General features: G+C 49.2%; 3 protein-coding genes across 3 annotated transcripts; 1 reads left to right on the top strand and 2 right to left on the bottom strand.

The window, feature by feature from the left end:
• Positions 1-4757: 4757 nt before the first annotated feature.
• On the bottom strand, positions 4758-10226 carry GGT6 (gamma-glutamyltransferase 6). The gene is made up of 4 exons (XM_072413644.1): positions 10036-10226; positions 8024-8367; positions 7508-7621; positions 4758-7207 (listed from the first exon to the last, which is right to left on the bottom strand). The coding sequence occupies exons 1-4, from the start codon at positions 10131-10133 to the stop codon at positions 6021-6023; spliced, it is 1743 nt and encodes a 580-aa protein (XP_072269745.1). The 5' UTR covers positions 10134-10226; the 3' UTR covers positions 4758-6020.
• A 402-nt stretch (positions 10227-10628) lies between these two features.
• LOC140332371 (beta-1,3-galactosyltransferase 5-like) lies at positions 10629-12348 on the top strand. Its single transcript, XM_072413643.1, has one exon. The coding sequence runs from the start codon at positions 10962-10964 to the stop codon at positions 11937-11939; it is 978 nt and encodes a 325-aa protein (XP_072269744.1). The 5' UTR covers positions 10629-10961; the 3' UTR covers positions 11940-12348.
• Positions 12349-14425: 2077 nt separating this feature from the next.
• Positions 14426-16003, bottom strand: LZTFL1 (leucine zipper transcription factor like 1). Its single transcript, XM_072413641.1, has one exon. It carries the CDS (start codon positions 15933-15935, stop codon positions 15051-15053), a length of 885 nt encoding a protein of 294 aa, XP_072269742.1. The 5' UTR covers positions 15936-16003; the 3' UTR covers positions 14426-15050.
• Between the last annotated feature and the right edge of the window lie 806 nt (positions 16004-16809).

The following is a 16809-nucleotide window of genomic DNA, read 5'->3' as shown; positions in this document are numbered from 1 at the left end:
TCTCCCCATAGTGCACTGTGCTGCCAACAGTTCCCCGGATGACACACCTGGCCATCCACATGACCTAAAACAATCTGATTAATCTGAGCAGGCCATCGTCTTCCATTGGTCATGGTCCATTTCTGACTTGGCCAATTTTAACACTTAGAAGGTCAGCATGGGCCCTCCGACTGGTCTTTGGCCCTGCAGCCCCATGAACAGCAAGCTGCTATCATTAAGTTTTTCAGAAAATTGTGCTACAGTAACAATAAACCAGATGGACGTCCACCAACCACCCCAACCAATCAGCCTTGACCATGGTTCACCAGGTGTCTTTTCTTGGCCCTCTTTTGGTTGGTGCCATGGACTGGATAGCAGGAGAACTCTGAACAAAACCTGTTATTTAGGAGGTGCTCTGACCCATTGTCCAGCTATCACAATTTGGCCCTTATCAGAGTCGCTCAGATCTGAACACTTTTCCCATGAAATGATAGTTCACCTGCTGCCCAATATACTCATCCCCTCTTGTCGGTGCCATTGTACCCGGATCCTCAGATCTATGACTTCCCCAGTCCAGTGGTGTCATGTTCTGGCTGATCGGTGTAAACCTCCGCCCATCCTCCAGGCCTGGCAGGCGTTCCCTGAATTCCAAAGCTCCATCATCCATTACCCCCAATAATGAAATCTTCCACATGGGAGGGAGCAGGGGGACCTGAGGGTGCTGGGACATTTGCTGGGTGCATGCAAGCAGAATTATTGCAGTGAGGTTCTCCATGTTCACCAAAAGCTCTTCACTCCCACCAAAGGAAACCCTCCACACCATCGTGCCGCTCGCTCCGCCATGATGGGGCTTCCATGTGTTCACTCTGCACAGATGTCACTTTTTATTTGATGGCATGTGCCTGTATGTGTGATTGTCAGATGACTGAACATTAGAGGGTCACTTTTCACATCTGGGCTATCTTTATTCATTAACATTCATATCAATCCTCCAGGTGGGATGGTCTGATTGGTTGAAAACTTAACCAATCCTAGAACTTGCACTGCATTGACATATACCGGCAAAGGGCTGGGGAGGAGACACATAGGAAGAGGCAACACTGAGATATTTGATTTGTTGGGCAGGGGTTACACCTATGGTGACAGAGCCAACCACAGCAAGAACCTTGGTTGGAGGACGTGGATGACAGAAGTGATCACAGCTTGCAATACCACCAGCCACCACTAGGAAGACTTCTAGAATCCCACAGCATGGCAGATACAAATCTTACATTCAATCTGTGGGTTGTGTAGCAGTTTGATGATTATCTACATGGGATTCCTCAAGGGTAACCAAAGAGGTGGAATCCCTACCAATCATAATTCCCACAAACACCGGACGGGCAATTCATGTGATAGGTGCCAGCACCTGCAATTTGCTCATAACATGGCAACCACAGATCTCTAGCAGATGTGGCAGCTACCATACAATCACAGATTAGTAGCAGACCTACAATCAGCATATCTACACAATGTGTACCGGGCCAATGTATTTACCGATATCTCCAGAAGATTCCGGAGCCTCCATCATGTCCACGTTACTTGATGGGGACACTTCCTATTGGTCGTCCATGGATTGTCTCTGAAGGGATCAGAAAACCAATCATGGTGATGTCAGTAGGAGGGGCGGGGCTTGTCATGACAACCAGTTGAAGGTCCTGGATAGAAGGTTAGGATAACTACGGAACACTTCCTGCCTGATGGGTATTCAGAGGGCGGAAAATCATAATATTGATTCCAAAGGCAGAATAGTACAGAGAAATCTTTTCAAGAGTAACAGATACTAAACAACACCGGGGAATATCTGGATTTACTATAAAATAAAACCCAATCTGGAATATTCCCTGTGACCCCAGACAGTGATAGGATCCTTGATATTCCTTGTGACCCCAGACAGTGAGATGATTGAAGTCGGCAGAGCTTCATCTCATTTATTTTTATTCACTTTGCTGTGTGAAATGTTTTGACTCCTTTAGTAAATCCCCCCCCAAAGTGTCCAATAGGCGATAATAGCTCTGATATGACCATTCGCACCCCACACAGAATTGGAATGACACATTTACATTGGATGATCTGTCTGTGGACGGTTTTTTGAGGATCCATTAGTGAAGCAGTTATTAAAGCTCCAGGGAATTCTCTGAATGCTCATACATCAGAGGAGCTGATTGTACGGTATTATCGCCTATTGGAGACTTTGGGAGGGATTTACTTCTTCATTCCTTCTCCACACTCCTTGTAATAGGGCTCAGCCCCACCAACCAAACTCTACCAGGATCTGCTCAGACCTCGGCCAGGCTCCCAGATGTAGCTATTGATAAAACGTTGACACTGCCATCACAATCTGTATGAGGACATCTCTATAATCCCATCAGCCATTATACAGAGACTCCCGGACTATATGAAGATCACCCATTGATGATGCCATGGTTTTCTAGTGATTTGTAGTCCACTAATTTATTAAATCAATAATAACAGAAGTGCAGACTGGGAGATATCAATGTTTAGGTCCACATGGTGAGGTCAGCGTGGCACAAAAAATTTAGGATGGAAACCGACCTCCAGCCTGGACCAATATTTGCAGCAAAATGAACAATACATTGGGAAATATTAAAGTTTGGATCAATTTGTGGGGGTGAAGAACAATAGGAACGTGTTGTCCACCTCAGATGGATCAAAGTTTATCTTTTTACTGCCTTCCATGGAAGCTCCTATTGGCTGCTCAGACCCAAGCTGTATAAAGAATGAACTCACCATCCTGCCGCGTGTCCTCCACCATCTATCCTTCATTATGGGCCCTGAGTTATTAAACCACCCCAAGACGGGAGAAGATTTACTATCATGGAAGAACCTGGGTGGTCCAGATGGATTTTTAAAAAAATAATTTGTTATTGCCAAATGTTTTTAATCCTGGACCGGAACCATTCCAGCTGGATCACCCAGGTTCTCCCATGATAGCCTATTTTCTCCAGTCTTGGATAACTTCCAATAAATCAGGCCCATTGGGGACTTTCCTTATTGGAACCAAGGAAATTAACACTTTCAGGGTCTGTCTATAATTTGTGCCCCACCTGGACCCAATGTGATCTTTTCTATACATTGGGGTGGAAATGTAGTGAAGTGATAAATGCAGAATAATAAGACAGAATATTTTACAATATCTTACTGATTGCCCCATTTTATTCTTGTCTCCATGTCCCATCCGCCTTCTCTCTAGACAGATGTAACATTCACCCATGCTCTGGTCTTATTGGTACAATATTAGTCATGTGACCTGCGGGATTCCTCTGAGCCCAGAGAGCCGCAATAGTTGTGCTGCATGATATAGGGCTGAACAGTGATCATGGTGTAGAAGAACCACAAACATGTAAGGTGACCACCACTCCCATCCAGGGGTGTCATACATAAAGAAGAGGGGCCATGGTACATGCCGGCCCACTACACCCCTGCCCATGTGTCACTCAAAGGGGAAAAAACTTCCCCCAGAGAGAGGTCATGATACCAGAACCCTCCGAATCTCCCATCGCAGGTCTGAGCCTGTGTTCAGAGAGACAACCTAAGCTGGCAACTCTATACGTGAGGCATGGTCAGCGGCCTTGGTCCTTCTCCTGACCCACGGAGGGGCGGACAGGCCAGAGGTGCGGGCCACCAAGGAACTCTTTAATATTAAGTGTGCACGTGTGCCCACCCCACTCCATCCTATGTGAAGCTCTCAGATGTATTTTTAATTTATTTCTAGTCTGGTCAGAAGTTTGATGTCCCCGTCCTGGCTGTGTGTGGTGCAAGCAGATCCCAGGGCCACCAGCAGGGATCTCATAGATTTCCTATGGATCTCTATCACATTCTCAGCTCACTGAGCACAAGCAGGAACTTTCTAGCCCTCATTAATCTCTCTATGCAATCACCGACTTCAGACAAACCTGGAGTGAATCTGGTCCAGGATTCAGCAAAAAGGCAAATTACTTTGAACAAATCCATTCCAGGTTTGCCGAATCACCCAGCTTCTCTGATGAAAGTTTATCCGCCCAATGTCCAGAGATATAATGAACATTTCTCATAGGATTGTGTCAGCCATGACAATGATGACTTATGTCCTTCTGAAGACCAACCAAATCTTCTATGACCTCTGTTCTTGTTTATTAATGATGGTCTAACACAAGTGGATCTGATAGATATTTATTTCTGGTCATGGTCTTATATTTGAGCACCAAGCTGGTGTGAGAATCCCAGAGATCCATGATCATTCCATGTACAATATACACAATAAGTGAGGAAGGCCCTTCTGTCCACCCCTCGCTGGTACAGGGAAAACCTTCTAAAGAAACCCATTCACAGAGGATACAGAACCTCCGAGAACATCCCCAGAGGCCCTGAACTCGGTGAATGAGACGTTACTGTGCCGTACATAAGAAATGGACCGAGCGCCTGGAGCCTTCCCAGGATCTTCTCATGATAATGGCGGTGGTGGTAATAGTTCCCATGCCTAGCACTCATATATAGATGGCATTAGTAACTATTGGAAGGTCCATTCAGGTGCTCAGTCACCCAGCGGCACCTCCACCCAAATTACAATTTCTTTGTTTAGCAATTTGTGACTTGCAGCGTGTCGGCATCACAGAATGCAATGCTTGGGGTGGCCTACAGGCAGCTCTGGGTACTGCAATGGAGTGATGAGAATGGAAGTCCTGTCTGTACCCAGACATCCAATAGGTCCGGCTCTGGAGAGACGAGAGAACCTGGAAATAATAAAATGATTCTTTTCCAGAGGAATTTGTGCAGAAGATTTATAACAATGAATGAAATCCTCTATCTGAGCCCCCAGAAATAACAACAAATGGCAGCGTGAGATGTGTGAGGAGGATGAGAAATGTGAATACAAACATCATTCATTATTCACTCAGTAGGCATTTCCATATTCAGTTCCCGGGGTGATTTCTGATTCTAAATCTTGTAAGTGAATAATAATATAAAGCTGCTCAGTGCATTTCCTGCTGACAAACACATAAATACCAAAATACAATTTACATATTGTTAGAATATTAAAAATATAAGCAGTTTAGTCGACAAGCTGCATAGAATTGTGCGCAAATGAATCGGATGTGAATGTGGTGGTGAAAAACACAAAATAGACAAAATGTGACTTCAGTATTGGTCTCCCCAATAAAGCTGGTCTTGTTTCCCCCAGGGGCATTCTCTGTTACCCTTGGGGTAGGTTACTGTCTTGCCCAAGATATGTCCTAGCAAATTGGGATTCTGCCACCTCCAAGGTAAGTTCTTGCCCCCTCCCCCTAGGTAAGTGCTCCCTCCTACCATTGGTCACTTTCACAATGTACTGGAGTGTAACACAAGTGAATGGGAATGTTCACTCAGGGAAGGGACGCCATCATGCCAATAAAGCATTATCTGAGCTTTGTAGAAGAGTATTAGCAGTGACCCCATGAAACGAAAGTGATGGAGTGTTCCAGGGGCCCCATACATTTGTCTTGTTTCCTGGAAGTGAACCTCTTCACATCTTCCTGGAAGACCTGCAGCTCATCAGCAGGTATAACCCAAACTCTGGGACCCCTGAAGTCACCTTATAGGACAAAATCTCTGCAGTGCCAAAAGGACACCAAAAACTCCCCACTTCCAAATGACCTACATAAGATTACTGTGGGGGTCACTGACCCTTCACTATACAGCAGGGCTGAAGGGAGACCCTCATAAGCTGCACTGCCTATTAAATGTTGGTACTGACAGAGCAGAAACAGCAATATCCAAGGGTAACAGAGGGGGGCACTTGGGTATAAACCCCCACACCCAAGATAAAAGGTGTCATTTCTAAACAGGGCCAGGTATTCCCTAATAACTCCTCGTAAATCTCGAGGAACCACCACAATCCCGACTCCTCAGATCTGAGCTCACGTTACAATATCAAAGTCTCTGATTATTACAAATACTTTTTTGTATAAGTGGTACATTTTGTTCGTTTCTCGTCTCTGGAGTCCATATTAATACTGATAGAGCTAAAGTCCTTTGGGGTAACAACAGGACCCGTGAGACTTCATGACGTGAACATGTTCTGCCTGAACCTCAACTGCCAACACCGGTTCTGTGCCATTGTCCTGCAGCCCAAAGTATTCCATCCAGGGGTCCGAGATTTCAGCTGGAACCTTTACCAGGGATCCAGTCACAGATTCTGTCAGATCCATCTCCAGGACGAGATGACTTATAATAACCTGAGATAAGGAGAATGGCCCTGAGCTTCCCCCATACGCTGACAACCCCATCACGTCATTATCTGCCCCATATATCAGCACCGACGGGCAGGCCCAGTACAGAGGGCTCTCCATGGAGCTCTGACCCTGAAGAAAATCACTAAGAAGGATTCCCGTAGATGAAGAAACAAATCCGGAACCAAAGCTGCTGTTGAGGGTGAGGGACAACACAAAGATATCTCCATAAGTGTTCGCTATCATGACATTGGCCCCCACAGGCGCCGGGTTCCATGGGGGCAGTTGTACAGAGGAGTTGGTAGTCAGGTCTGTAGGCCAGGCTCCACCCATGGTATACGCCATCTTTGAGGAATTCAGGAGAAGCTCGGAAGCTGACTGTAACGTTTGTGAGTTTTTTTTATCATGAATCTTTTGAATCGAGTTTGCGAGAATTTTCCCGGCTGTGGGCCCAGCGGTGGTGAACAAAGTTAGTGTATCCAGGTGGAGTGTCAGGGGGTTCTCAATGGTCATATGTTTGGAGGACAACTCTCTGAACTTCTCAACTTCCTTAACTCCAATGTCATCCATCAGGCTGTGTATGAGGTCATCTGGAAGCTTCGGGCCGGACATGGAACGTCCAATCTGCTCCAAAACTTTGCCCAGCACGGGATTTTCTATTCTCTCTCCAACATCTTTTAGGGTTTGGTGGGGATCACAGAACAGGCTGCACAGACCATCCGAGGACAGAATCTTATCACGATTTGCCAGGAGAGCAGCATGGAGACTGGAGTCCACCAAGAAGCCATTATCTGCTAGATTGGCAGAGGAATTCACCAGCTGAGCCCAGGGTTTCTTCCCATATTTCCGGTGAAGGACCCACAAACCCTGAAGAACCTGAGGAACCCCATAGGAAACTGGAGAGGCTTCTGTGGGCATTGCATTTAATATTGAGGCGTTCTGTGATGTGCTGCTGAAAAAGATGGAGGAGAAGACTCCACCTGAAATAGAAAGAGGACAGATTTATTGTTTTATTAATCGAGAGCTCAACATTCATCAGGAAATGGCCACCACTACATTGTATCAGTCACCTCTGCAGTATTATATTACTCCTCACCATAACCTGGAATTTACCTCTTCCCCCCACATGCCACCACCAACTAACCCCTATCAATCCCTCTCACTTAGCATTCCCAATCATTACCATGACAGAAGGCCTTATTGCCCCTCCTTATTACCTTCTACCCCCTGATGTGTACTGCAGTCCACAGATCTGTAGCCGAGCAGAAGCAACCACTTACCCAAGCTGGAGGTGTGCGGGTGAACGACCACCAAACAGAGCACTGCAGAGATTCCCGCGTCAACCACCGAGCCCCCCGACTGGAGGACATCCCGAGCCAACATGGAGCATTTCTCTGTTACCAAGAAAAGAAAATGTTATTTATGATTGCGGGGTAAGAGCGTAAGGTGGACAGAGTCATGTGACCAGAGGACAACGCTATTATCATTATAAGTAAGGAAGGAGGAACATTCACTCCAGCCGTGCTTATAACGTCCAGAACTCTCAGCTCCAGAGCACCAAAGGGGTCACCAATTCTAACGCCTCCTTGGTGGCACAAACCCCTCTTCACCATTGGCCAGGTATCCTTGTGCTGAACCACTGATTGGCCGGAGGAACCCCTGGATGATCTTCCAAGGATGGCCGTAAATTTATGTGGTGAAGAAAATTATAAAACAATAAAAACCCATTGCTCAACATTCCTAAAATTCCCCAGCAGAGGTCAAGGGGGGTCCAAAGGTCCCATCAGATCCCTCACCAGAATCAGTGACAGCCACAGCTTGGTGGAAGGTGCCCTCAGAATGGTGATGGCTGGAAGACGAGAGCTCGTTTCCCGATGTTTGGGAATCGTGGTGATGTTGGTGGTGACTTTCTTCCAGTTCTTCATGGCTGCTCTGTGATGAGGGAACTCCGGAAAGGTTACTATTCAGAGACTCATCAATATGGACCTGGAAGGCGAGTGGCGTGGCTGGGGCCTCTGTGTTCCTGAACTGGAGGTCATACAAGACAAAGCCAGCCGCCACCATCAGCAGAAGTATGGAGGAGAAGATGCGGAGACAAGTTTCTCTATAGCGCTCCCGGATGATGGGTGATGATTGGTGGCTGCAGACACAATGAAAGATGGCTGACATTAGTACCCCATGTCTACGTACCCAGGGCTGATACCCCATCTGCTCCCCAGGATCCTGCATCACATCGGGGTACACCAGTCACATGATCCGCTGTATCTTGCAAATATTGTACAGATATAAACCTGGAGCAGGCGGGTATTATGGGGAAGGGGGGGGGGGGTTCATGGCTGACCGATATAGGGCAATTAAAGGCTGAGGTGTGGGGTTTACAGGGATTTTGGGGGGAATTAGACTGAGCTCACTGAAGTGATGGGCAGAATGCTGTGAATGTACCTCGGGGGAGGGGCCATATTTACTATTATTATTATTAAACAGGATTTATATAGCGCCAACATATAACACAGCGCTGATCTATGCTCAGTCCTCCGGGTTCACCAAGGTTTAGTCCACACGGACGTTTTCCCCAGAGTTTCACCTGAGGCTTTAAAACCATGTCTGGAATTGCCATGGGCTAATCTACACCAGGACGTTACCTTGAGGCGCGTTTAGCTTTATCTTAAACGTTACCTGCAATGTTTTTCCGCGTTTTTTTTTTTTTAAGCACTTAAAACAAAAACGCGTTTTCCAATAAAGGTGCAAAAAAACGCAGCAGGAGCGTTTACGTCCGTGTAGAGCCAGCCTAACACCGAGCATAAATCAAACCAGAAACTGGGGACATCTGGTGGCAATGAAGAAGTAGTGCAGGGGACATTTCTAGAACCGAGATGAGTATCGCAATTGTTTCTTGATTTTTATTATTCGTTCTAGCATGTTTTCATTTTCTATTACCTGATTTCAATAATTCCTGTTGATTTATCAGCATGGTGAATGCACAGGAAGTATATTTTACTACGGTGACAACACTTGGCTAGGCTGTGCTGTTGTCACCCAGCATGTTGTAACATTACACCTCTGTCATTGAAGCAAACCTGCGACATCTACCTGCCGATGCTGCGTACACCAACAAACATTGACACCCAGCGTCTTCCTGACCTGCAATATCTAGCCGGCAGAACCCGACAAACCAGCTGTGTGAGACAACAGCAGCAAGACAGGAACGCACCTACATGTGACACTACACAGCATCCTGCACATCACCTGTATGGGAAGCATGTGGGGGCAGGTCTGGGCGGGGTGCTGTAAGGGGGACAAATAGAATAGATAATGTATATAGAGGTATGGATTGTATATTATATATAATACCCTAAACAGGTAAATGGTGAGCCCCTCCCCCCTGTACCATGGGTATATATGGTATCATATATAGATTACCTGCACAAGTAGTTGGTGACCCCCCCCCCCAGTCTCTGGGTACATATTGTATATTACCTGTACAGGGGTAGAGAACAAACCACCCCAGTTCTCTGGGTATATATTGTAAATGATGTATATTACCTGTACAGGTAGATAGTGACCCCTAACCCCTGTACTTTGATATATATTATATAATATGAATATTACCTGTACAGGTGGAAAGTGACCCCTCCTCCTGTACTCTGTATACATATTGTATAATATATATATTACCTGTACAGGTAGTTGGTGACCCCTCCCTCTTCTCCTGTACTCTGGGTTCATACCGTGTAAAATGTAAATTACCTGGACAGGTATATGGTGACTCCCTGTACTCTGGGTACATATTGTATATTATGCATATTACCTGTACAGGTATATGGTGACCTCATCCTCCTCCTCCTCTTCTTCCCCCTGGTGGTCTTTCACCTTCTGGTATCTGATCTCTGGTCTCGGTGGTGCCATCTGTCACCTGCAGTCACTTCTTCCGGATTCACCTGTTGCAGTAGCCAGACACCTGGGACACGCCCATCACCTGTTGATACCCACCTAGCTGTTTGTGATCCACCCGCGTTGTTTACATCCCGCCCATTTCTACTGCTTACCCCGCCCCGGCCCCTCCCACAAAGCTTCCTATCATATCTGGGCCACGCCCGGTCCCTCCCACACAGTTATTACCATATCCGGGCCCCGCCCCGTCCCCTCCCACACTTCTCATTATCTGGCTGAGGTAAGTCTTCTCTCCTCCTGCGGTTCAGTTATTGGCTATAAAATCTCCGCCCATTCCCCGCCCTCTCTTCCAGCATATCTTCTATACCTGATCGCAGGCCACGCCCCCTTATAACAAGAGCGTTATAGTAACAGAGAAGTTTCCATGGAGATAAAGAGGGTGGGACCAAAGGTTCACAGAGCTCCTCCCCCTATATATATAGGGTAGGACAATGTCCAAGCACAATCACACAGTTCACTCATCAGCCTTGTTTGATAAGGGGCCCCTAAGTACACTGGAGGCCGGACTTGGCTCCTTACAACTGGCACACTTTTCCTTTGCTGCGGGAACTTCCTGCAATACTTTCTGACTGCAGCAAAATGCAGAAGATTCAGTTTCCAGTTCTACAGGGACACGGGGCCAGTCCCTAAACCCAGGGGGAGGAAAGACAAGTTTGTGAACACCAGGACGTGACACAGCGGGCGTTGTGGAGAGTGGACCCTGACCCCTGAAATCTGTGCACACCCCCCTCAGTCATCAGATGGAGATCACTGACAGGGGCCTGTAGGTTCCGGGACTCCTCAATGGCCATCAGGTGGTGTGTGAAGGTTCTCCTCTGTGTCACCTTCTTCTTTTCTTTCCTCTTTCTCTGGAGTTGGTGGGCCCGGGCACTGGAGGGCCAATGGTTCTGGATTTCTAGCTTTGCCCCATCTGGAAGGAAAGGTATCGATTTCTCGTCTCTGTTTTCAAGGGAACTTCCAGAACCGAAATGCCAGACGGATCTGTTCCTGCTTATCCTGGTGACCTCACATCCCAGCCACCGTGACTCTCGGAAGGCCATACGAAGGACATGGGCCTCTGTGAACTCAGGGGCCCCTGAGAAATGGCAGGCTGTGTTTTTGGTTGGACGTACGTTGGATGTGGAACATGACTGGCAAATCCATAATGAACAGAGAACCAATAATGATATTCTGCTGGGTACCTACCTGGACACCTACCGTAACCTGACCCTGAAAGTCATGCATGGCATGAAGTGGGCGGTGGAGAGGTGCCGCCCGCGCTACATTTTGAAGACCGATGATGACTGTTTTGTCAATACGCTGTACCTTCCATCGTTCCTGAGGGGCCACGGCCTGCTCACTCCTCACCTCTATGTAGGCTCAGTGTTCCCGGAGCAGAAGAGATCCGTAATCCGGGATCCAATGAGCAAATGGTATGTTTCATACCGGGAATATGGGCGGGATGTGTACCCAGCCTATGCCAGTGGTATTGGGTACATTGTGTCCTTTCACACAGCTAAGTCCATCCTACACATTGCTGCCATCCTCCCCCCCATACCGGTAGAAGATGCCTATGTGGGGATTTTGGCGGAGAGGGCCAAGGTCGGGCTCCTCACAAGCAGCAGATTTGCCAAACACAATGTGAAATGGAGCGTGTGTAACTACCGATACCTCATGGTGATCCACGGACTCTCCCCAGAGGAGCATGCCTTGGCACAGGATATGGTCCAAAGGGCCAGGACAGCCTGCAATCACAGCGTTGAGGTGGCACACTGGAGGTGAAAACTTCTGGGTGACTGTTACCCCGGAGGGGGGCAGCCGCAGATATCGGATCTGCCGGGGTCACTTATCATATGATTGGTGTCACCGCTCCTCCCAGTCAGGCACCAGTCAGGCTCTGCTGCCATATTCCACTGCAGGTCAGTAGAATTGGTAGTCGTGGGGCCCACAAACCTTCCAGGAGAGATTTCTCCGGTGTGACTCCGAGTGGGGGAAGATTTGGAGGGAATGTTTACAGGAATACCGTATTACCGTACCCCGGCCTCCATGTTATCCCAGCACTGACGGGGTCACTGCTCCAATACAATGGAGACATCTGTACGGACTGCTGAAGGGCCACACATGAATCTATGGGGTAATTCCGGGGTCTGTGGGAAGTTCTGTGAAAAAATAAATCTGTTTCTAATCGTGAGACTTCTGCCCCCGAAATGCTTTGTGACCACAGAATAATAACGTGCAGCTGACCCCTCCTGAGATGCTGCATCACCTGCTGATCCTGCCAGTGACACACTTCCTGTCCCAGGGTGACAACATTTACTGTCCTGTATCTATGGAGGGAGCAGCGTTGTCACCGTAGCACAGGAAGTATGGTGGAACTTCAGAACCCCCCCTCATCTATCTCGGGGGAGGTGTTCTCTACTAGCAGCGGGGTTGTTGGCTTTAGATGGGGGCAAACTGGACGAATGCCCGGGGGCCCAACTAAGGGATGGGCAGAGGCTGCTGAATATTTGGGCCCCCACTTTACATGGTGTCCCTGCCTGCACACTGTGAGGCCATAGAATTTTGGGGGATCTTCTCGGGGCCCTCATTCTGTACTGCAAGCTGATCCAATCAGAACACATGAATTACGGATTTATCCAATGACATGCACTGAAGAGAATCTGTCATCATTATCTTTATGCCGCCCCTATGTATTTCATATTTGTTTTGGGCCCTCTATGGGTAATGTGGCCCCCAGGCTGCTGGCTGCCATTTCCATTCATTATCCATACAATCAGTACAGAGGGAAGGTGGACACCTCCGGTACCTCAATGTCTCCTCAATTTCCTATTACCCACCGGCCCGCTGCTGGGGCCCCGCCATTGTTATTAGAATAGATGGGAGGGCAGTGAATGTGAACCCAGCGTGATGACATTTCATCATCGGCATTGATAAAACTGTACTGCCACCAAAGGAAGTGCTTTCCTGGCAGGATCACCTGCTGAAACATAGGGGGAAAATTAAGGCAGCTGGCAGATCTGAGGACGGCTCAGCTGGGACAAGTTTAAAGTTAGCCCAAAGCTTGTTACCCCCTGATGTGGGGGAGGGGTACATCATCATACAAGCTGGGGTCACAGTGCTCCAGGACAGAATGACAAATATTACCCCAACCCTGCTGAATAAAAGGAAGCTCCGTCACCTCCTGCATGCTTGGGGGAGCTTGGGTGGGTGAATTCCAGTAGTTCAGCATCCCGTTGGTTCTTTCCACTGACCCCCATATCACTACGACACACAGCGGTGACAAGGGTGGGGCAATAGGGGCAAACACACTGCGGGGGGGGGGGCAATATGAGAATACATAAAGCTCAGCTCAACTCTGGATGGAGTCCCCCCTCCTTGCACTTTCTTCCAATAACCCCAGCACTGCCATTGTGTGGTGCTCACAGCAGGGGGAGCCACAATCCACACACCTAGGACAGACCACGGATGCTGGAGACCCCCTCCCCCATAGCTCGATAGGGGAGCAGTGTAGGGATCATTGTTGTCTTTGTAGGGAGGAATTTATCGTTTTGGTTTGTCAGCCAGGATCACAGCACAGACAGCAGATCTCATAAAAGGTGAATGCAGCCGGCACTGTACATCCAATCACCACCAGAACAAGCGTCCCCATTGGAAGATTCTTCTTTGGCAGAGTTCCCCTTTAGTTCTGGGGACGCCAAAATAAATGGAGACAACGTCTCCCCCTAGTGGACACACAGTGTAAAGACTGAGCAGAAGTCACATGATATCCACTAAAGGTAAAAGATTTCATTGCTCCCGACAGCCAAACCCCACCTGGGACCCCTCCCCCAAACCCCACCTGGGACCCCTCCCCCCAACCCCACCTGGGACCCCTCCACCCCAACACCACCTGGGACCCCTCCACCCCAACACCACCTGGGACCCCTCCACCCTAACCCCGACAAAAAAGAAACATCCAATGGATATCATGTGACTGTTGCTGGACCTTTACTATTGGACGCTGGATCCTCCCAACCTATGAATTCTGAACAATAAAAACCTGACAGGGGCCCCTCTAATATTTTACCAGCAGCACATTCCCAGGTACAATATGAGGATAAAAAGCAATACCACGCCTTCCTGGTGGTCACATGAGGAGGGGGGGGCAAGTATCTGTTCAGCCCCCCATTGTGTTCTCTGTGTGCACCACCCTCACATCACACCCCAAATAGTGGGGGCAGGAGACACCTGGAGGATGTGGGGAGAAGTACAATCTATAGGACACTGAGTACAAATCAAAAACAGAAAGTTTATTGAAAATACGAGGAGAAGATCAGACAAACTCCATGTACACACAATGCCGGGGTCACCCCATACACAGAGCTGGGGGAGAGGTGACAACGCTCCATGTGTACACACAATTTAATGAGGACCTGTCACCTGTACACAAAAATATAATTATCTGGGGGGGAGGGGAGGCAGCAGAATAGTGGGGTCTCATCTGGGGGCCCCGGTGACACATGGGGGGAGGGGGCAGATTTGTTCCCTGTGATTGATCGATGTTTTAGCCCCCCTTTAATGATCTCAGGAGTCCAGGACCGGTGTTTGGGATTTTGGAAAGTCATGGAATGTATAGCAGGGACCGAGCGCCATCATTGGCTGTGAGAGGGGGGCAGTGACAGCTTCTCATTACCTCCATGTGACCTCCTCCCAGGGTTAAGTTTGACCAATCACCAGGCCTGACCAGAGTCACATGACATAAAGGGGAAGTGTGCGCAGGGTCTCTGAGCTGTGATTATGGGGGAGGGGATGAGGAGCCGCCACATGTCTGGGTGCATTGAGTAGAGTTATGAGCAGCTTCTTGCTCTGTGGCCCCTGTGTTGGTATCAGTGAGGTGTTTGGGGGCCACACAGCTCAGTCCTGGGGCTCATACTTGGCCAGTCTCCGGCGTAGCTCCTTCATCTGCTCGTTCTTCTTGCTCAGCATGTCCTTCATGTTGCGGTAGGCGGCCGTCTCCTGGAACTTCTTGTCCAGCTCTCTCTCGGCCATGGCCAGCTGTTCTTGCACATGGAGGAGTTGGTGTTTGGTTCCGGTCAGGTTCTCCTCCAGCTGTCTCTGGCTGGCGTTGTGCTCGCCCACGGTCTTCTGGAATTCCACCTTCAGATTGGCCAGGGCATCCTCCAGGTGGGGGTCATTCCTCGGGGGCGGGGCCTCCTGTTCCTGGACCAATCGGCGCAGGTCTCTCAGGGCGGCCTCGGCGCTGTTCTTGTGGTCCAGGGTAGAGGTCACCTGACTCTCCAGGGTGCGGAGTCGCCCCTTTAATTTGTCGTTGTCCTCCTGGAGGCGGGTGATCTCGGCATGGAGGAGCTGTGAGGGGCCCTCCAGGGGGGCCAGGCGGGGTTTGGCTCCTCTCCCTGGCTGGGGGTCCTGGCTCCTCTCTAGCTCGGCCACTTGTTCCAGCAGCTGCCGGTTCTCCAGCTCCGAGATGTCGGTGTGCAGGGTCAGGTGCCAGTGCTGGGCCTGCTGGAAGACTTGCTGGAGTAGCAGGACGTTGGTGTGGGCGGAGTTTATTAGTTCCAGTTCCAGCTCACTCAGGACGGCGGACTCCAGGCCACAGAGCAGCTCCGACACCTCCTCCGCCGTGTACGTGTCCTCCATCAGCCGGCTCTCCCGCACATCCTGGAAGCAGGAGCGGACACTCTTTAATCGCAGCTGCCGCTTCCCCTGAGCGAACCGAATGTAACTCAGAGCCTCAGCCCGGTGCTGCTCGCTCAGCTCCGCCATCTTCTCCGTCACCATGGACACCGCGCCGGGACAGGTGACTAGCCTACGCGTCTCCTCGGCAACTGGGTTACGTCACCGCGGGGAGAAATGTTATAGGCTGGAGTCTCTGCCTGTCATGAAAAGCGAGCCTTGATTGGCAGAAGGTTCTGCGCCGGGAGCTTGATGACGTCTCTGAACGCCAAAGATTATTGGAAGGCGTGAAACGAGGAGGCCTTCTGCCATTCGTGGATAGCAGTCCCTCCTCTTCCGTCACTATGGGGACCAGATACCATGTGACCAATGCGAGCTGCTGAGCGTGCACGTCACCCAGGCAACTGGTTTAGGAGAGCAGAGATGGTATTGGTTGCCGTAAGTGGGGAGGAGCCTACAGAGAGGAGGCGGAGCCTGACACTAGAGCAGTAAGCATGCTGAGCAGCCGGTGAAGGGGAAACTAATTAGTGACGTAAGATGACTTGCCCGTCCAGTGAGCTATGCAAGGCCGCCCGGTGAGCGGTGACGGACAGGTAGCGTCCCACTCCGTGCCTGGTTGTCCAGCTGTCCATGGTAACGTGGATATGACTAGACACCGACAATGCCAATGGCCAGGAAATGTTATCCATTACATGTAGACTGGGTACAGCTGTGCGGGAGGAGTAATGGCTGCTTGGTATATTCCGCCGCCGCTCGGCACAGGCCAGGTCACGGAAGGGAGACCACAATGGTGTACGGCAGCAACGCCAATAGATTGGCTGGAAGTGAATTGAGTTCATTGTTGGTTGGGCCTCGCCCTTTACTGTCATTGTGAGGTCTGCAATTGTTTCTAAGACTGGGTTCAGGGGTTTAGGGGCCACAGGTCCTATAGGGATTTATATCTGGGATATCTCTATTTCCCTTGTGGGTGAACTTGATG

Source organism: Pyxicephalus adspersus, chromosome 6, assembly GCF_032062135.1.
Source record: "Pyxicephalus adspersus chromosome 6, UCB_Pads_2.0, whole genome shotgun sequence".
NCBI lineage: Eukaryota > Metazoa > Chordata > Amphibia > Anura > Pyxicephalidae > Pyxicephalus > Pyxicephalus adspersus.
The sequence above is the reverse complement of the archived record's forward strand: the minus strand, read 5'-3'. Positions and strand labels throughout refer to the sequence as shown.